The 21,127-nt window shown below is 39.8% G+C and overlaps 2 protein-coding genes across 2 annotated transcripts in view; both read left to right on the top strand.

Annotated features, from left to right (window-relative positions):
• The window catches only part of tpt1 (tumor protein, translationally-controlled 1), a 295,888-nt gene that overhangs the window by 43,983 nt on the left and 230,778 nt on the right, over positions 1 to 21,127 (top strand). The gene's annotated exons all lie outside the window — the stretch shown is intronic.
• Positions 231 to 15,125, top strand: nufip1 (nuclear FMR1 interacting protein 1). Its single transcript, XM_006639066.3, has 10 exons — positions 231 to 605; positions 2,197 to 2,270; positions 2,441 to 2,542; positions 2,797 to 2,859; positions 3,230 to 3,306; positions 4,404 to 4,496; positions 6,212 to 6,411; positions 7,568 to 7,705; positions 8,094 to 8,329; positions 14,478 to 15,125. The coding sequence occupies exons 1-10, from the start codon at positions 368 to 370 to the stop codon at positions 14,799 to 14,801; spliced, it is 1,545 nt and encodes a 514-aa protein (XP_006639129.3). The 5' UTR covers positions 231 to 367; the 3' UTR covers positions 14,802 to 15,125.

A 21,127-nucleotide genomic window follows, 5' to 3' on the forward strand; every position in this document is an offset into this window, starting at 1 on the left:
TCCAGAGGCACAAGTATGTAAAACACATAATGCATAACCAAATAAGTTAGAGTTTTCTGTGTCTGCAACACATTTCGCGCTTCACATTCTGTCAACATGCTACATAAAATATTTATAGATGCAATTCATATACAAATTATTGTCGTTTTATTTAAATGATTAATTCAGTGAAAACCTTCCTATTATATTTTTTCTCGCGTTCGCCCTCTGGTGTTTTATTCCGAGTGTTGGTTCCCGGAAATGACGTTCTTACGGAACTTGCACATGGCTGTGTGTTTGCAGAAAAACATGTGAGGCAGAGCTAGGAAATCCTGATCGTGAGTTTTTGTAACAAGTGTGGTTTAAACTTACTATTAAGGCTATTATAATGAATAATTTCGGTAATTATCCTGCACCAGAGGTCAACTGTTTGCCTCCGAGACCGATGCTTAGACCTCCAGTATTTCACGGGCCACCACCGGGCCATCCCGGCAACTTTCACCCGGGGTTCGGCAACTGGTTTGGACCCCCTCCCGGGCCTGGGGCTTACCCACCTCCAGGACACTGGTACGGAGGTCCCCGTCACCCAAACCCTTGGTTTGATAACCGTCAACAGAACACGTTCGGTGAGTTGTACGAATTGGTCCACCCGTTTAGTCAAATCGTGTTTCAGACATCACAAATATGAAGATATACAGTAATCAGTGTGCCCAACTCTGAGCTGCCGATGATAATATATATGTTAGAGAACGTTATACTGTACACGGATATAGAAACAGTACGCTCATTGATGGTTTAAGATTTTACATGCTGCCGGTCGTACGTGGCGAACGGGTACCGTCTGCTCATGTCTGTTTATTTCTTGTAACTTTGAGAAGATCCATTTAATATTGGTGTTTCCGCAACCCGCACGCCACCCCGTTAATAATACTCCTAGATCGGTTTATAATATAACATAAAGTTGTGTAGTAGGTGGTCATGGCGATGTGTTAAACCAGGATTAATATAATATAAAGCGTGCATTTTCTTTTGTAATGCTCTAAAATCGGTGAAGCAGTATGAATTCACATTTTTGCTGCTTTGGGTTATAATGTGCAGATTTTATTAAAATCTGACGTAATGGCTTTCTTGTTTGGAATTTTGTCTTCAGGTGTTAAAGATAATAATATAAAAACTATTTTATATATGTTCAGTCTTGTCACAGTTAAGATGAAGGAAATTTTGAGTCATCCACGTTTTTATGTCAGAGTTGCAGTTAGAATAGACAGCCACATCAGTGTCAGGTTTGGTATGGATGGGTATTTGAGTATCATCAGTGTAGAAATGATAGCTGAGGCCATGTGATCTTAAAAGCTGACCAAGTGGAAACATGTAATTGCTGAAGAGCAAGGGGCCCGGTATTGAGCCCTGAGGAACACCAGATTTATCAAGACCAATTTCTGACCTATACACATTAAGAGAGACCAAGTGACAGCGATCAGTGAGGTAAGACTTGAACCATTTGAGAGCAGTGTCAGAAACTCCAAACACAGTCTCAAGACCAGAAAGTAACATGTCATGGTCAGCAACACTGAGATCAAGAAGGATGAGTATAGAAAGAGAACCGGAATCAGAAGCTATTAGAAGATCGTTAGTAACTTTGACCAGGGCAGTTTCTGTGCTGTGAAGTTGACGGAAGCCAGATTGGAGGGGTTCAAAAAGGTTATTTGTTATGAGGTGGTTATGTAACTGGAATGTTACAGTACGTTCTAGAATTTTTGCGAGAAAGGGTAAGTTAGAGATGGGGCAAAAATTGTTAAGATTGTCTAGAGCCATGTGAGGCTTTTTTGGCATGGGGGTAATGGCAGCAGTTTTGAGGACTTTTGGCAAAACACTAGTGCTCAAGGATTCATTTACGACATTGAGGATAATGGGACAGAGAGAAGGGAAACAGGACTGAAATAAAGTGGTGGGAATGGGATCTAAAATAGATGTGGTGGGTTTCATGTGTGTAACTCGTTTATTGAGGGATGCTGAGTCAAGAAGAAGAGTTCACTATTTTCATGTAGCTTTTATAAAAGACTGAATTGTCATCTTGTGTTTTCAGACAAATCTTTTTCTAGGCTGTGTTTTTGTTCTTATAAAGGATGTTTTATCATTAACAGGAGCTTGTCTAAACAAACACTCAAAATTGATCAAATATGATTCCCTTTTTTTCACTACACCTGGTTTTTGCAGGTCCGCAGAACCATTTCAGCCATCAGAGAGAGACTCAACAAGTTGGACAGAATCAGAACAGTGATGGAAAAAAGGTACCGATTGCCTAATGTTAGCTGTACCTTCAAACATCAGTGTGTGTGTTGGGGGGATCCCTTATTTCACTGTTCAAGACAACTTCTACAAACAATAGAGGTGAGGGAAATCAGACCGGACTTTGAAAGTGCTGTGTAAGCTTTATATTGTGCTTTTTTTGTTTCTGCAGAAAAAGAAAAAGGAGCCGGAGTTTTCACACTTCTGTGATACATGTGACCGAGGCTTTAAAAACGAAGAGAAATATCAAGAACACGTTTCACAACATGTAAAGGTAAACTGTATTTTCTATTAAAAGGTCTGTTGCTACCGTCTGTAACTTAAGAATCTTTCTGTAGTAGAGAATGGAAGAATAGAATATACTTGTACTCCAGCTGTTTTTGCATAATGCAGAGAAAATTCAGGACACAATCAAGTAATGCATTTGAAGGTTAAATATGTATTTAAGTAGATAAATATGTCTGAGCAAGTTTTAAACCTTCCAAAAAAAAACATTACAGAAAAGGAAAATAATGTTTGTTTTTCCAGTGCTCTGCGAAGGACTGCAGTTTCACTGCCCATGAAAAGCTCGTCCATATTCACTGGAAAAACGTAAGTAATTTTGATTTGAACTACTGGATTTTAAAAGCTTCTTCTGATAGGTCTTCCTTGGAGCTCTTGCCCATACTGTTGGATGAGTTTTGGGTGTCTCTGAAGTTTGTCATTTTAAAACTCTTTTTTTATGATACTTATGTTTTTTTTCCAAGGTTTATTTTATAAGGGACATTGGGATCTTCATTTCCTTATTTGGATACCCCCTATTTCAATAAATGATGCTGCAGTGGTAAATTTGTAACTTTGATAAAAGTGCTTTTCTTTGACTTGTAACAGTGGCTTCCAGACAACTGCAGTATGGTAAAAAAAAGCTGCAGAACTACAGATATCCTCATTCCTTAAAAAAATCCTTCTCTCTTTTATTAAGATGCATGGACCAGGAGCAAAAAAGATCAAACTTGATACTCCAGAGGAAATTGCAAGATGGAGAGAAGAAAGAAAAAAGTGAGCTTCCAGCATTTTATTTTTTAGTAACGGCAGTGTTTGTTAGTTTATATTTTGTTTAATATACTGTTGTGCTCCTTCCATGAAATTTGCACAATTTGATTAGCTCAACCATGTTCGTCTCACAGCACCAAGAGAAATCCTTTAATTACATCTATAAGAGCTTATTGGTGTGAATAATTTTGAAGCATACTTTATATTCCTAAGTATTTAAAACAGACACAGTTATCATGTTGTAGCAAGGGGACTGCGTGTATCAGGTTTGAGGGGTACTTATTTGAGTCCGCCAAAACAGATCATACATACTATCGCGATGTCTTATTGTTATTCAGGTAAATGTGTTTACAGCACAATGACATGACTGGAATGCATAGGGTTTTTCATTTAGACTAAATTCCACTAGGTGGAGCAGTTTTGTGCCGTTCTCTGTCAATTTACAGTCATTATCAATCTTTTTTCATAGACTTTCTAGACAAGACTTTCACTTCTCTTTCACTAAGTGTAGTGTTTTGCTTATGAACACAGTGGTAATATTGCAGTCAGCATTGCTGCCTCACAGCTTTCTGATCCTGTGTTCAATTCCACACCAGGCAACCTTTTGTGTGGAGTTAGCATGTTCTCCCTCCTTCTTCCGAAGATATGGAATTGACCCACCAAGTGCTTGTGCGAGTGCGAGGCCTGCGATGGCATGGCGAGCTGTCTAGGGTAACCCTGGACATTTGCTGTGCTTACAGGATGGGTGGGTCATTGTCGTGACCCTTACCAGGAATAAGCAGCGTTCTGATAATGGACGATTATCTCCTTTCACACATTATATTAAGTGCTTTAGACTCTGTGAGTGTAGCAGTCTTTTCCTGTAACAAACAGGAAGACAGTTTCAAGCTTTGCTGTGGCACCTTAAACTACAGTACTTCAGATACAGTTGCCTTTTGTGTGCAAGGACTTGGTATCTATAAGACAAAACCTTTGTCTTTGTGATATCCCACTTCCCTCTGCACGTCTGTGCAGTGTTTGTTTCTCCAGACCATTTTGGAATAAGGGCTTTGACGTTTAGCACTCCCTTACCTTGTTTGTTTTTTTTGTACTGTTTGATGCAGAAACTACCCTACTCTGTCCAACATCGAAAGAAAGAAAAAGATGAAGCAAGACAAGCAGGAAAGAGGAGACGTGCTGGAGACGGCACAGTTTGGGTATGTTGCCGCGAAAGTCCCCTTTTGAAAAGCCCTTGCGGAGTGCTTACTCTGCGAAAATACACTATACACTGAAGCTAAGCAGATGTGAGCCTGGTCAGTACCTGGATGGGAGACCTCCTGGGAAAAACTAAGGTTGCTGCTGGAAGAGGTGTAAGTGGGGCCAGCAGGGGGCGCTCACCCTGCGGTTCACGTGGGTCCTAATGCCCCAGTATGATGACGGGGACACTATAGGCGCCGTCCTTCGGATGAGACGTAAAACCGAGGTCCTGACTCTCTGTGGTCATTAAAAATCCCAGGGCGTTTCTCGTAAAGAGTAGGGGTGTAATCCCGGCGTCCTGGCCAAATTTCCCATTGGCCCTTACCAATCATGGCCTCCTAATAATCCCCATCTATGAATTGGTTTCATTACTCTGCTCTCCTCTCCACTGATAGCTGATGTGTGGTGAGCGTTCTGGTGCACTATGGCTACCGTCGCATCATCCAGGTGGATGCTACACATTGGTGGTGGTGGAGGGTTTGTCCCCATTACCTGTAAAGTGCTTTGAGTGGAGTGTCCAGAAAAGTGCTATATAAATGTAAGCAATTATTATTATTATTATTATTATTATTATTATTATTATTATTATTATTATTATTATTACACGTTTCTGTCAACTGCTTTGTCCTCTTGGTGTTTATTGCCTTTATGAAATGAGAATTACTTCAATCTTTTTATTTAAGTAGCAGTTCTACAATGTAAATTTCATGGTTAGGTTTAGATTTGTTTTGTTGGGGGGGGGGATTTGTTTAGGATTACAAACCTGCTGTTGGTCACTTTGGAGTGTCAAAGTGTGACTAGTTAAGCAATTCTTGTTTATGACTGCATCAGTTGCCTACTGATGAACAACAATTATTTTCTTCAGAAAGAAGGAAAGCCAAATAAGGAACGGTGATTTTAAAGGTTTATATAGATCTCACTGATCCTTTAGAGCAAACTCTTAATTTTATTAAAATAGTGTTCATTTGGAGTACTTGATCTTATACAATAGATTTGATCTTCCTTATCGGAGAATACACCTATATTTGTAAGAAGGCCTGTTTGCTTCTCAGCAGTTTTTAAAGATGTCCCAAAGAATCAGCTTTGGCAACATGGCTGTTTTGCTCTTTCTAGACATCGACATCACTTTGTCCTGTATTTTCAGTGTTGAGACTTCTTATCCTGGTTGTCTGCTTGTGTTCCTGCATGATTGTTTCATTGTTGTCTGTTGCCCTGGATCTGTCCAACACACTCCAGGGTTTTGAAATTGTACATCAAAATCAAATGTAGATTCATATCCTGTAACTTTTCTGTGTCTTTGAACTCTTTCCAGAGCAGCAATGTCCCTTTTGGAGTTAGATGACCAAATCTTCTCCCAGTGCATGCATTATAAACAAGATCCTAGGCATCCTTTCTTTAACTTAAACATTACTTCTCCTGATGAAGTTGTACAATTTTCATTGTGCACATATGCATTTTGTTGGTCTTGTTAACCCGTCCACTCGTAGTTTTTTTTTTTCTGGGCCATGTGAACACCTAAATCATTTTGCTTCTACTTCAAATTCAGGGGTCTCCCAAACTGTAGTGTGCTGTCCGATTTCTTGCGTTTAAAACTGTGCACTCGTCCAACTCGGCTACAGCTGTTTTTAAAGTGTTGCTCGCTCGCTCACGCTGGTGTGTGATGTGTTGTGCACAGGCGGATGAAGAGCAAAGGACAGCGGGCAGCGCCTGAACGGGAGCCCGAGGGGCGCAGGCACCAGGGGCCAGGTGGAACGTTCCAGAAAAACCCCTGGGGCAGAAAAGAGTGGAACATGAGGGCTCCGGAGCCAGAGGGCCGAGAGGCAGAAAGGCCTCGGGAGGGAGACCCCCTGGGAGCCCTGGCCAACAGTGATGCAGGTGAACCTTCACAGGGCTTTGACGGGCGGGTGAAACCTGGGCCCACGTGAAATAGGAACTTTGCCCCACTGGCCTGTCGCAGGTTTCCGACCCAGTACACAAGCATGGGTCTTCGACGCCTTGGTAAAACCAAAAGCAGCCATCTGTTACAGGCTCTTCCAGATCTCGGGTATTTTTATAAAGGGGCAGATGGGTTAAAATTGTTAAAGTTTTCTATTCCAGTTTCTTCAGCGTCCTGTGTCCGAATACGACCTGTAGATGCAGTTGTCACCTGTCCTGGTTTGTCTTTATTATTCCACGATTCCGAAGGTGGACTGTTTTTTGTTTCTGGGTGAATGTAATCATAGCACTTCTTCCAGTTTCTGGGTGCTCATGTCGACGTCGTGGAAACTATTTGAAAGTAAAAATAGTCTTAAGAAGGGCCTTATGTTGATAGGCCACTTCCTTTCACAAAATCAGCAAAACTGTGCTTTTATGATTGTTTTACTTGGCAGTAAAATTGTACTTACCTACGGGGATAGAATGTTTTATGGACAGACGTTGTTGGAGGACTGGAATTCTTCAAAGCCTCTTTTTCAGATTTTCAGTATAGTCTGAGAAACAAATAGGGGAGAGCAGAAGGCTGTGGTACATTTTAACACAACTTGTAAGTTAACCTAGGTACACTTTTCTCTAGTGAAAACATTTGTTGATTAGTCAGCAGCACGTGCATTGAAAGCATTACCTCAGTATTGAATACATCTGTTAGTGCTTTGTGCAAATGTGTAATGTGTAATTCTCTTTTATTATCGCATTATATCAGAATACTTGCAGGAATCAAGTATTATTGTGAAGCATGAAGAGTTCATAAGCTGCCTTTCATAAGGAGTATATGGAAATTTCAGGCAGTGTGAAGCAGAGTTAACTCCTTTTTCTTGGCATGCTGTGTTCACCAGCTAAAGTTCAGGAAGATAGGAGTGCCAACTGCACAAAGAGTGTCTTTCACTGCCTTTCAGCACCTCTTTCATTATGCTTGATAAGACTCAAAGCTGTCCCAGGCAATTAAGTGCCCATGAGTCAGTGTTTTTTTTTTCTAGGTTAGTTTCTTTTGCTCCATATCTCAGGGTAAGTCTCATTATGGAAATGTGATGAAAAGTTGGACATTTTCTCCTTGTAGATTCAGACAAGGACGAAACAGCGGCCAGTGGCAAGGGGGGCCTGACTGTGATCCCCAAACAGATAACCTCAAGTCTGGCGGCGCTTGTCGCAAGCTATGGCAGCACATCCGACAGTGACAGTGACCAAGGGCCTGAGGGTAGGTCATACACAGATTTGTTTTAGTGCCCATCTTCACCATTTTTTTCTGTTTCTAAGTTTTTTAAGGGATTACATTACTTTCCAGTGAAGTATTAGCAAAAACAAATTGACATCAATTCCAGACAGAGTTAGAAAGAGTTAATTTCTCTTTATATCGTTTTAAGATTAATTCTGGAGTTTATGTAATTAGTTGTTTTCTTTGCATTATGTCCTGACATATTTTGTTCTTTTCAGAACTATATTTTGCACGCTGTTACACGTGTGACTGTTGACTCTGGTATCTTAGGCAAATAAAAAGCAAAAATAAAAATATATGACTGAAACCAATAAATGTTGGTGGATATAATTTCCTTCATACCATTTTTTTGTTTGCGGTTTTCCCTAAGAAACACCTCTGCTGAAAGTTTCTGCGGCTCTGGAAGAAAACGTGGCCCTCCTGAGAAATTGTCCAGAGAGGGCAGTTTGCAGGATTTCCCAGGCAGCTAAGCGAGACCACTCTGAGGACGGGAGGCAGCCCCTCCAGCCGGCAGCCAAAATGGCCAGACGCAAGAGCGCGCGGCCCAAGGAAGGGAAGGGCAGCAGTGGGAGTCAGCAGCGGCATCGACGGACCCTGCTGGAAATGGTAAGCCTGTTCCCAGGCCTCCACGCTGCATTTGAGCCTCGCAGAATTCGGTTATATCAGAAAGGTTACAAACCCGAGGAGGTCATTTGGTCCATTCTCGTTCATGCCTTTGAGGATTCTGGGTTCTTGTAGCGTCTCTGCTGAAGTCTTACCTCATAAGGTTCATTTCATTCAGCCTGTCAGTGTGAAATATGTCTTCAAGCCCCAGAATTCATCTGGCTGTTCATCTGTAAACTGGTTGCAGTCCAGCAGTATTTTGTTCTATAAAAATGGGGCACAGTATTCTAAATTAGATCTCACTGGTGCATTTTAGAATTTTAACATCTCTTGGTTTGTTAACGTTTTGTTCTCCTTTTTGATTTCCTCCCCACATTGGCTGGGAGACTTATGCGTGGGGTTTACTAGCTCTCTGTTTCCCATTTAAAATGTATAGCTTGTTTATAGTTTGTAAATATAGTTTGTTTTTGCTGTCAGCGTGCAACTCTCTCCAATCGTTGGCATGAAATGTCGTCTGCCAGGTGTTTGGTCAGTCTTGAGCGTTTTCTAAATCTTAATTCACTTCTCTTGCTGTTTCTGCAGGGTTTGTGAATCCTGCTACTTTGAAATCTTCAGTAGATTTGACTAGTTTACTAGCTATTCCTGAATCTTGATTATTGATATAAAAGTAAAGAGTAGTAGTTGTCCTAGTACAGTTTCCTGTGGCACTCCAGTTTGATCAGTCACCCCTTGAATGTCCATTCTCATACCGGATTTTTTAAGTATTTTGAAAATACAACTTACTTTTTGTGTGAAAAGTACTTATTAAGTAGACTGAATTATATTGGGTTTTTCATGTTACTTAAATCCAGATGCCATGGTCATCGTATGGACAGTTTACGACTAGATAATTTCTCATTGCGTAGTTTTTTAGCACTATATATCTATTAGAAATATCTAAACTCCTTATCAGTTGTAAACACAATTTAAACACCTGTTACAGGTTTTAAGTGAAATGATTGATGTAAAACCATGGTTTGGGTTCCCGCAGAGGTATACAGGCCCGGTGGGCCAAAAATGAGAGCCAGCCACCTGGCGAAACAAATGTGTGAACACTGGCAAAATGTGCACAGGAGTCTATGTTGAAACTCTGTTTCTTAGTAATAGACTGCAAGATCATTTGCCAGTCAGCGTTACGCACAGTAATTGCACAGGTCTCAAGGCATGAGACTAAATCTTGGTCTTAAAGTCTCACACATTTGCATCAAGACTAGGGTGAATAGAAACAATGAAGTAATTAAGTAAAGTAATGAACATAAAGTTCTGAAATTGTTGTAGACATTCGTGATTAACCAATGAGTTTTTGTATGCGAAGAGAAGAAACTATCAATACAAATAGTGCAGTCAAAATTTTTTGTTGTCATTTGCGAAAGCTGGTGAGAAATATAATTTCTGTAGAGTAGTAAAGTAGTAGTAATGGAAGTCTCTTAATTTAAGTAAAAAAAGACCTCGATATTGCCTCAATAAGGAAAGAAAATAAATATCACCTCAGAAGGCAAATGAACACAATTGTGGCTTGATGCATACAGAATTTAGCAATGTGTTTCAAGCGCAAAGTTCTTCCTTGGACATCATCATGGGCCGCCTGTATATATTAAAAACTAGTTTTGGTGGTCAAATAATGTCTAGGTCAGGTAATCCTGTTAAGGTACAACAGTTAGATAGCTAGTTAGTTCACAAGTTAGTACAGTAATCTAGCTGTTAGATAGCTAGATGAGGGGGGCTAACGTTAAGGAGCCACATTGTTGTTTGCGGGAGTTTACCACCTGGCCAAAGCCTTTTTCCACGCAAAACCTTAAAATCTGTTGAATTTCTGTTAGGATATAATCAGCTCTGAAATGGAAATAATGGACCTTGAAGCAGAATACGTCATCCATTTAAATTTCTCATTTATCCCAAGCGGAAACGCAGCTTTGCATAGTCAGCTTGCTGGTGTCACAACAACAGAACGGTTTCATAATAATAAAAAAGTGGATACAAGCAGCCTGCACCTTCAGCTGATGGATGCCAAAAGTGATTTAATAGAGAAGGCTGTTCAGCTCAATTCTGCTGAAACCCCTTTTGTATGAGGTTTTGTGTTACTGAAGTTTCTCCAGTGGCCGAGTAGTTTCAGAAAAGATCTTGAGGGGCTCTGTGAAATTTTGTGATTCAAACCTGTTGCTAGGCGACGAACCCCTTTGGGCTTTGGACCAGGGCCAGGAGAAAAGGCATCTCTAAATTATTTACCTAATGAGTCTGCACAGGCTTGGGAAAAGAATTTGTATTCACATATGAAGATTGATTAGTGAATGGAGGAATAATGTGATTTGCAGCCATTAATGACACACTTGTTGCCTGAATTGATAAACCCCACATAATAGCTGTTGTTCAGACAGAAGACAGAAGAGGTCCACAACTTTTAGGCTGATTAGCAAAAATTGGTAAAATTATGGATCGTTGTATTCAGCGTTTATAAGCTGGCAATAGCAAGAACACATAAAAATGGCTTTCTGTTGTTTGTAACCCTGTCTCATGTAGTTTTTCCTAATTGATTAAAGTAGTGGTTCTCAAACTTCTTGGACCAAGTACCACCCCTCATCAAACCAAAGCATCCAAGTACCACCTACAAGTCATCTTCTCATAGGAACCACAGAAAATCTCAATGACCAACATGAGCGCACAAACACATTTAATAAAAATAGGACTAAGCACTTACCATTTCAGAGAGAGGGGCGAGCCTGTTTAGTGGAGCAAAGCAGATGCGATTTCATTGGTTGAGCCTTGATACAATTCACAACTTTGACAGCAGAGTCTAACAGGTTTTAAATCCTCAGGCATTTTCTTGACTGCCAAGGCCTTGTGGTGGATGCTGCAGTGCGTCCACTTTATATCTGGAGCAACCTCTCTAATTCATGCAACTACACTGTGTCTGCCTCTGTCTGTACAAACTCTGATGCATTTTTTCCAGTCGATGCCATTCTCTTCGATAAATTCATTCATAAGCTAAAATATGTGCTCTCCTGTAGTTTGTGTTGGTAGCGGCTTACAGAACAGAAAGTCCTCATGGGACGTACCTGTACCCTCAAACTCGTATGAAACGTAAACAAGCAAATTGGCCAAATCAACAACATCTACAGACTCATCTAATTGCAGTGAAAAGCATCTGCTCCTCTTAACGAGCTCTATCAGCGTACTTTTGACATCATCTGCCATATCAATAATTCTATGAGTGATTGTGTCATTCGAAAGGGGCAGCAGGTCGAAGTGTTTAGCAGCATTTTCTCCACGCATAATACATGTCAGCTCTTTTGCCAACGGTACACAATGTTCTTCACAATTAGTGTGGGGTTTACCTGCTTCAGCAATCTGCAAGCTTGCATTTTCCCCTGTTTCCATTTCAGGAGTCCGTCTCAGAAGTTAAAATAAGTTTATATTTCATGCGCATGGGAGCGAAACACAGAGACGTGTCTAACCTAGAACAGTCCTTAAATATTTTTCTGTTATCCATCACGCTTTCTCGTGCTCATGAGATTGGCATCAATCCAAAATCACGCACATTCTCCTACCTCCCTTTTTGCCGGAGATAACTTTTTGAAATACAATTGGTCTCTTACGTTCGTAGCACGCATTCCTATACAGTGGTATAGAATTACATAGTAGCTCTTGTGTCCACTCAAGTATTCGCACGCTCTGCATATTTGACACATAAACTAATTTTATTAAAATATGAAAACCCTTCCCAATTTTTCAGTGCACACAACAAATTTCCAGGGTCATCTGGCATACCACCTGGGGGCACTCCACATACCAGCATTGGTACACATACCACAGATTGAGAACCAAAAGATCTCATCCAGCCATTCTAGTGCATCTGTGTCAACAACATGGCTATATAGCTTGTTCCTCACTCACACAGGCCTTGTGTGAAAAAGTACTTCCAGTTCTTGTTTAAATTCACTTCCCCCTGGTTCAGGTTCCCTTGTTAATTCTAAAGACGACTATTGGTTCTGTGGATTTTGAATCCTTAAGTTCTCTTGCGCTCTTCTCTGTTCAGGACTAACAAGATTGGGTTTTTTTTTAGCTTCTCACTGGCAAGTGACCTTGTTCCTGGGTAGCTCTAGTAGGTCTTACAGGTCATCCAACGGTTTGGCCCACATGCACTTTGATCAATTGAGTAATTACATTGGTTCGTCTACGTCAGGAATGGCCATCTGTGGTAATTGAGTACTTAAGCTTGAAGCTTTACCTTTGCTATTAATTATTTACTAATTTCTTATCCCATACTTACTTCTGCTTCTTCTAATTCCTTAATAGTCTGCTTTCCTGAAACTGGAACCATTCATTTGGACTCTACCTGTCCATCAGCCTTTAGCACAGAAAGGTTTCTTGAGTCGAGATTGCTGAAGCCTGCTTTGCCACACCACATCCTCAGCCATGTCTTCACGGATTCTCATTTCCAGTTGTTCACGTTTATGTAGTGCCAAATCCACGAGAAACCTTTGATTTTGCTCCTGCTCTTCAGTTTGTTGAAATAGTGTTGGTTAAATAAACCAGGGCTTGCTGCACACAGCTGTTCATTCATGGTCCTTGATTAATATCGCACCTGCAGTGTCCCTGAGAAAAGTCTCCGCCATCCACAACCTTTTAAAAAAAAAAAATGCTATTTCTCTATGGCCGTATAAATAGGATCCTATCAATTGTATCAATTGTATATACTCATTCACAAAGAAACAAAGGTGATATTTATCTTATCTTTCTGATTAACAGAAGTACAGTGCCTGAAAAAAGCAGAATTCTCTTTAAAGAAAAATAACCTGATATTTAAAATACTCCCATTCACTCACCATACAATTAAAGTATACACTCTGTATTTTGTGCTATATTATTATCAATACAGTGAAGCATTAAAGATATAACTTGATTTTTGGGCAACAGCTGTGTTCGCAAAGTGGTGTCCGCAGATGGCTTGGCAGTGAGTCATTTAGAATAGACTGTATAAACCTCAAAGTGGACAGCAGGACTTATCATAGCTTCCTAAAAGCTTTTCATTTGATTTTGTTTTCCATGGCTTGTTTTGCTTGCTTTTGTAACTAAGTAAAAATTGAATGCAGAAAAATAAGATAAACCAGAGCACTGCAAGCATCTTTGAAGTTTGTACGCTGTGTGAGTGCACGGTGAGTATACTAAGCAAACAAGTAGAAAGATACCTGCCACATTTGGATTTTAGTTTGCCAATTGGTTTCTGAAGAAGAGCAGGGGGCGTAATGGGGCACATTGCACCAGGTGCTTGATCCACTGATGGGGGTGTGTAAAGTGTCGTTTCAGCCTGTAAAGTGTCGTTTCAGCCTGTGAAGTGCCATTTCAAGGCACGTCTGGGTGTGATGAAGCTGCCAAATGTCAAGTCAATCCATGCAGCATTTCCCAAGACAATTGCAGTTAGAATTTTGCAAATAAATTGGCAGATAGGCAGCCATTGTAGTTTGTTTCATGTCACCACATTTAATGATATAGTCATCAAAATGTGGGTAAAACTGTGGGTAGCAGAATTATCAGAGCCGCTTGCAAGGAGCAAATCGGAAAGGAGCTCTTGATTTTCATGAGCGCTGCCAAGCTTTGAATCGATCTGTGCAGTGGTTCCCAAGACCGAGGCATTTTGAGTTGTGACAACTGAATGCCAGGTCATCTTGATATTTGCAGGAGTAGTAATGTGTCCAGCGTTTGTGGTATGCTTACAAGAATGACACTTAATACTCCTGAGTTGAGCAGAGCAAATTATTTTTAAAGGACAGCAACAAAAGGTGCTGTGGGAGTAATGGAAAGGTTGCCCAGCCGTGTCTGTGGAGCTGATGGGCAGGCTTCAGTTTGGAAATGGATGGATGAGATGTTTGGATCAATTAGCTACTAACTTGCAGATGGGTTAGATGAGCCAAGTCGTCTCCTTTCATTTGTGACCTTTCTTGTCTTTATGTTATGAAATGCTAAGTTTGCAGTTGGCACAGGGCACCTTAAAAAATAAAATCACGCGCCTTTTCAAAATCTGTCTGAAAGTGCATTTTTAGCCAAACGAACTAGAAGAAGTCATAACTATGTATCCGATTCTGCAGTATTTCTCAATGTTTTTCTTTCTCCCCAGTTGCTGGCGAAAGAGATTCGTCACGAGCGAAACGTCATTTTGCAGTGCGTCCGCTACATTGTTCAGAAGAATTTCTTTGGACTGGACACAAAGACCAAAGAAGCCAGCGTGGGGCAGACTGACAATGACGCTGGTGTGGCTGCTTTGCCTGCAGCCTCCAAGGAGACTGATGAAAAGAAGGAGAAGCCGCCAGTGGCGGCTCTCTGCTCCCCGGTGTCAGGAGACGCAGACAGTAGCCAACACCAGCACCCAGGAGATAATCCCTCTGTGCCGGTGGACGATGAGATCTGGGAGCTTCCGGTACTCCACCCCAACATTTGCTGATATTTCAGTTCTTTCAGCGGTTCTTTCAACAACTCCGTTCAAAGAGTTGCTGTGGGTCTAGGGCTTTTTAATCCTGGTTCAGAAGGACAGGTGTGTCTGCAGTTCATTCCTGTTCAGATGTTAATGATCTCTCATCAGCTCATCCTTACAATATTGCTGATTAGACCAATTGTACACAGCCTTTTTCCAGTTCTTCAGATGCTGTTGCTGTAAACCTACAGACATCCTCCATGACCCAGATTGGACATCCCTTGTATATCCTTTCTTCTTGACATTTGTACACAAAGTTTTGATCTGTAATTAAACTTTCACATCTAAAGCTGATACGTTCCTTTCTTTTTTGAAGCTAACTTTAAAAGACTGTTTTCAGTGGGAGCGTAAGAGGCAGTGGTGCTTGTAACCTGAGAGTAGAGCACAGTCACATTGAGCCTTGCACAGAGCTACAATGTTCTAGCGTGGCTACAATGTCAGCACATAAGTAGCAGGATTGTCCCCCTACCACCACACATTCTCTTTTCTAACATTAGGTCATCTTCAGATTATATTTTCCTGGGTTGGCAAATGAAAAGCCTTCTAGTATTTATGTTTGCATTTTCAGATGTTTACTTATTATAGAGTGTCCTGCTAGAAAATTCAAGCTCTGTGATCTCATATGACAGACATATGGTCTGTCATGGATACTGTTTCATACAGTTGGAGAACACACTAAAGAGCTTTCATTGTTCTTGCAATGTCAGGTTAAAGTACCTTATTAAGACAGGAATGCGGGGGTGACAAAATTCTACATTCTTGGATTCTGTCGGCCCATTTTAAGTGGCTAAAATGCAAAGCCTTATAGATTTGTTCCAGTCTCCAGGTTATGAAACCCACCACAAAGGTTGAATTGTTTGCATGCTGGGGTTTTGGATTTATTGCTAGAGCTCACATTGGTCATTTCTCAAGTAGCTTTATCTGCACGTTTTGGCGAGAGCTTTTGGAATTTTTCACCCCAAAAGTGGTTCTTGGAAAAACCACTGGATTACCATTTGAGCCAAAGGATTTAGTTCTATCATTAGGGTTTTACCAGTACTTACCTGAGCTATGTGTGCTATTCCTTGATAACTAAATGAATTTGATTCAGCCACATTCTTCAGTTTCATCAGTAGGCGACATTTAACCCTAGCTAGGCAAGTTTTATTGGTAAGTCTTGTGTGTTATCTAGTTAAAAGGTTTGGTTAGTGGATCCAAAGGATTACCCAAGTGTAAATATAATGAGAAGAAAAATAAATGCTGAATTTAGATACATGGCAGGTAGTGTTAAGTTAAGTGAATGCTTTATATAAAAAATAAGAGCAGTTCCCTCTGGTTTGTAACCTTTTGGCCTCTGTAGCCCATTTGGTTGATAGTGGCTATTTAATCTCAGGATCTGATCCAACCATGTATTGAAAGGAGTCAGGATACTGGTTTCAACAACATGGCTGGGTCACTTGTGCTGGACTCCCACAACCATTTGTGTGAAGAAGAATCTCCTGTTATCGGATTTAACCGCATTTGCACATAGTGTGTGCTTGTGTCTTCTGGTTCATGTTTTGCTGTAGATTCTGTAGAGGTTGGTGGTTTGGCTTTGTCAGTGTTTATTTAGTTTTAGTTGCTAGGAAAAAAGCTCCATATTTAAAGTGTTTTAGATTATTATTAAGATGTCATTTTACTTTAATAGTAAGTTGTGGCCCCATCATTTTACCCATTCAAATAAAAAATTAAATATAAGCAGAAAGGAATGTTTGCCTCGGTTCTTGGCTTACAGTGTTACTGTTACTGTTACTGTGTTCTTGGCTTACCTACACAAGTAAGTGAACAAACCTGGGCTCCAGCCTTTAGGTGAGACCTGAAAGTGGGATTCTGTTGCTAGTGTCTCTATAGCAGTGGACATTTTTGCCTGCTTCATCCTCTAGTGTTTGCCTGTTGTTTCAGCTGTATGCCTCACTGAATGTGTACCAGCGTCAAGCTGAGAGAGATTTCTTCACAAGTGAAACCTCTGGTGCCTCTGTGGTAATAATGGTGAGACAACTTGGGAAAGAAAAAGTTTTTATTAAGCTTTCTATGCTCTCCTCCACCCTTCCTCTGGTTTATCTCTGCATTGTGACTTCATGGTCATATTGGAAACTGTTGTTTTCTGTTAGTGTAGGTTTCAAAACATACTTGTCTGGATGTTCAAACATTCAGAACTTTAATACATTCATTACAAATCCCATTTTCTCTATATTTTTGAAAAAAAAAAACATTACTTTTCCCAAACCTATTTTAGGAGAAATATGAAAAAGCCTCAATATGTAAACTGACATGCTGTCTCACAGTAATAAAACTGAATCTCACAGGCTGAAGGCATATTCAGAAATCATTCAATTATAGCATTTCTTGTGTGACTCAGGATCTCGGTAACTTTAAAATCTGCCTGTTTTTAAAAACATGAGGAAGAATCTTCTATTAGAAGAAAAGGTTACTCAGTATTTACCCATTTTCTTCTCTTATTTTTGAGATCTACAGTTTAACCAAATATCAAGTTAACTGCAGGGTGTTGACAATAGTTCTTCTCAGATTTCATGCTAACCCAGAGCTTATGTGAGAAAATCAAACAACCAATAACCATAAGATTTTTTGATGAGGTAGTTGAACTCAAAGTTCACTGTTTTTTCTGAGTCTCATTTGTGCTAGAAACTGAGGATTCAGAGAACATCAAAGTCATTTTGTGATGCCCCAATGCACAATCATTTCTATGACTCGTGATCATTCTCTTTACAGGATAATGTTGTTATTATTATTGTGTTATTATAAATAGTAGTGTTCATTGCTGTGTGCAGTATCATATACCAAAGTACAACCCCAGAGAAAGGCCTTGAATCACAGTTAAACCTGCAAGCAAGTATAAAATAAGATGTGTATAAAACACAGTAAATCATGTGAGATAGAGGACTGAATTCACAACATGGTGAAAGATTTTTTCTATTCTAATTTAATCATGAATTCTAAGATTCCTGTAACTCTTAGTGAGTTTGTAGGATCTGTGGATCTTGATGTTAAGTTTTTGTATTCAAAAAATCCTTTTTATGCATGTTCTATTAAGGATCAAAAATGCAGATGCATTAAAAATACTGAAATGTGTAATGAAACTTACTTGTGATTAAGACTTTAATTGAAAGATTAAAAAATTAGCAAGGTCAAAGAACCAGTTCATATGAAGATGATGTTGAGCCAAAGGGGTAATTTTCCTCAAGACAATTCTACTGAAATAAGCAAATGGGGAAGTAATTGCCTGTGTTATTTCACACTCTTGCCCTGTCTCTCGGTTATACTCCCACTAAAAAAGAGATTTTGACATGCAAGGTTGTGTTGTATTGAAATCTTGCCTGTTCTCTGCTATTTATGCTATGTCTTTCACTCTTTCTCACCTCCAGAAAGTGTTAGTGATCTCTACTTTTGCGGTAAACATGAAGATAGATCTATGGTTCTTGAAAGGTTTTTTTGTGAAGCAAAGGTGATCAGAGCACCTGTTCTGCAGTATATATTTCCTTTTCTTGTATTCCCATGTGTGGAAAAGAGCACACTGATTGAACAAGCCTGTGTGAAACACCTCAGGGCAGTAGAAAATACTGAACAACTGCAGTTTTTAACAATGGTTATTCAGCAGTGATATTTGGTGAGTCATTTTAAGTGTACGGGACAATGTTTATCTCATTTGGTATTGAGCTGTCTAAGGTTTTCAGCCATTATACTATATTTATAAAGTAACCATAGAATCTCCAGGAACTACTTTAAAAAGGTTTAAATGAATAGATAGTATGGAATTTGTGTAAAAAAAGTTTTAAGGAATCATATTGTGGAAGAGCTAGATATCCAGGTTCTCTTCATGATGCCAAAAGCAAATTCCAGTTTGGTATAAAATTAAGCATGCATGTCACGTTTGGTCATTGTAGAATATGTGGATAACATATATCCACACTCTTTTTGGTTGAAAAGCATGTCTTAAGAATGTTAAACTTTAATTTTCTCTGTTTCATACATTTTTAAAGTCCTTTAAAAATCTCAACCGAGAGCGGTTGGCTCAGCTTTAGCTGAAGGCTTGTGGGATTGCAGAATCAGCTACCCAGCCATGTTGTTGAAGCCAATACCTTGGCATCTTTCAGGAAACGGCTGAATGAGATCTTTGGATCAATTAACTACCAAACAAGATAGATGGATAAAATTGCCTCCTCTTAATTGTAACCTTTGTTATTTTCTTGTGTCAGCAAGTTTAATTTCTTTGACAAGATTTACATACTGCATTGGCGTGATCTTTAACACCCATTGAAGAGACAAGACCTTTCTATTTTGCCCAGTTGAAAACTGTCTTTTAGGCAAACAAGACTTTCTTCTGAGGGCCACAGTATTTTAAGATGCTCTGTTTCTTTAAATCATGCTAGTACCTTAAAGTAACCGTCTATACTAATGTTTTGCAACAGAATGGTTTTATACAATTGTAAAAGCAGGGTTTAGTGAGGATTCCTTTGATATGTTTTTTGGAATGCTAGTGTAATAGGAGACTAGTGTCTTTTGGACAGGACCATAGGGTCTGAAGGACCCTTTGCAATAAGTAAGAACTACAGTTCCCATGAGACTAGAGCAGCTCACCCAAGGAAACGTGTATATTACCTTCAAAACAGAACATCCTCAACCATGAGAGTTTTTTTTAAACAACCTACTAATGTGTTATGACAGACATTGATGAGAGATTCACATTCTGGCTTCACAGAACTATAAACAACAAACTCCTTGGAAACATCTGTGTGCAGATGACAAGAAATCAATGCAGTGTAACAGAGGGATTAGCCATGCCGTTGGCATGATTCATTTTGTATGGGTGCTGTCTGTGTTCATGTGGTTTTCCTCTGGGTGCTCCAGGTTCCTCCAGCAATCCAGAGACATGGATGGATGGATGGATGGATGTTTGCCCGTTATGCCTTTCTGCGTGTGAGGACAGCAACATCCTGTTGCAGTTACCATAACATTAGTTTTTTACAGGACAGGGTTGTTAGCCTTGTGTCCAGTCTTCAACATGGAAGACCTGGTGCCCGATGTGGGACACGAACCCACTACCCTGAGATTATGAGTCTCATGCTTTATCAACAGATCTAGTCGGGGCCTAATCCAGCGGCATGGCAGTAGTTTAATTGCCTTTTGGGAAAACTGGCCCTGGTGTGAGTGTGTGTGATTGGTATGTGTGTGCCCTGAGATGGACTGGGGTCTCGTCCATCATCCAGGGTGTGTCCTGCCTTGCGCCTGTTTCTTGCCAAGATGGCTTCACTGAATCCCTATATTGGATACAGCCGTTCAAACATGACTAGAAGGATACATATATATTAATACTAAATTCATCTCATTGTGGAACTTGCTGTATATAACAGTGTTCCTTTTTTTACATTACTTCTGTCTTCATGGTTTCTCAACCATTTTTTTTTCTAAATACAGTGTGAAAGAAATAAATGGGTATTCTACTAGGACATAGCTGATATGTCAATTACAGATGGTCCTCATTACCAAATACTTTTGTGGACACAGAAACATTCAGAAGAGTTTAATGCTATTTTGTGGGAGCGGTTTTCTAAAGCCCTCTACTATATGTTCTTATTACCTTTCAATTAAAGTGTAAATATAAAGAGTTCTTAAATAGTCACTAGTGACAAAGAACACATTGAACTATGTCCTGGTGCAATATATTAAAGTGTTTTACAGTGGATTTGCTCATTAAATATGGCTCAGAGTATACTGAGCAATGGTTTAATATTAGTTATTCTGGTTAGCTCACATGTAACAAATTATATCTATTCATCCATCCGTTTTCTAACCTCTTCATCCAGTTCAGGTTCCTGGGGGAGCCAGAGCCTAATAACAAATTATAAATGAAACAGAAATGATAGTTTTTTACTTGTCTGTTGTTATTTGATATGTGTATGTAGATAGTTTTGGTTCTTATTGCTTAAAATGCAAGAAATAATCTAATGTTATTCTATTTTATGCCTCAGTTGGCAAACTCGAGTTGTTATTCTACTCTGAAGACAAACACAACATCCTCCAAGGTCATATGATTAAGCCAGTTGTCTCTGAGCAACGTCAAACAGAACACAAACACAAGGTCACATGCAAACTGGAGGTCACACACAGATCACACAAATTCTGGTTATCCTGGTTCTGGAGGAGCCTGACCTACCAAGGTTTTACCCAGCTGTTTTTTGGGTGGATCCAGGCCAAAGTTGAGCAACACCAGCTCACAGTGTACAGCTGATGCTGGACACCATTTTGTTGAGGAGACCGTA

This window comes from Lepisosteus oculatus, chromosome 15 (genome assembly GCF_040954835.1).
Source record: "Lepisosteus oculatus isolate fLepOcu1 chromosome 15, fLepOcu1.hap2, whole genome shotgun sequence".
Lineage (NCBI taxonomy): Eukaryota > Metazoa > Chordata > Actinopteri > Semionotiformes > Lepisosteidae > Lepisosteus > Lepisosteus oculatus.

What these genes read in the sequence shown, in the direction of transcription:
- nufip1 (XM_006639066.3), top strand. Translation starts at nt 368, where the DNA reads ATGAATAATTTCGGTAATTATCCTGCACCAGAGGTCAACTGTTTGCCT. An exon ending in ACGTTTCACAACATGTAAAG is followed by an intron (nt 2,543 to 2,796) that starts GTAAACTGTATT and finishes TTGTTTTTCCAG; the next exon opens with TGCTCTGCGAAGGACTGCAG. An exon ending in TGGAGAGAAGAAAGAAAAAA is followed by an intron (nt 3,307 to 4,403) that starts GTGAGCTTCCAG and finishes TGTTTGATGCAG; the next exon opens with AAACTACCCTACTCTGTCCA.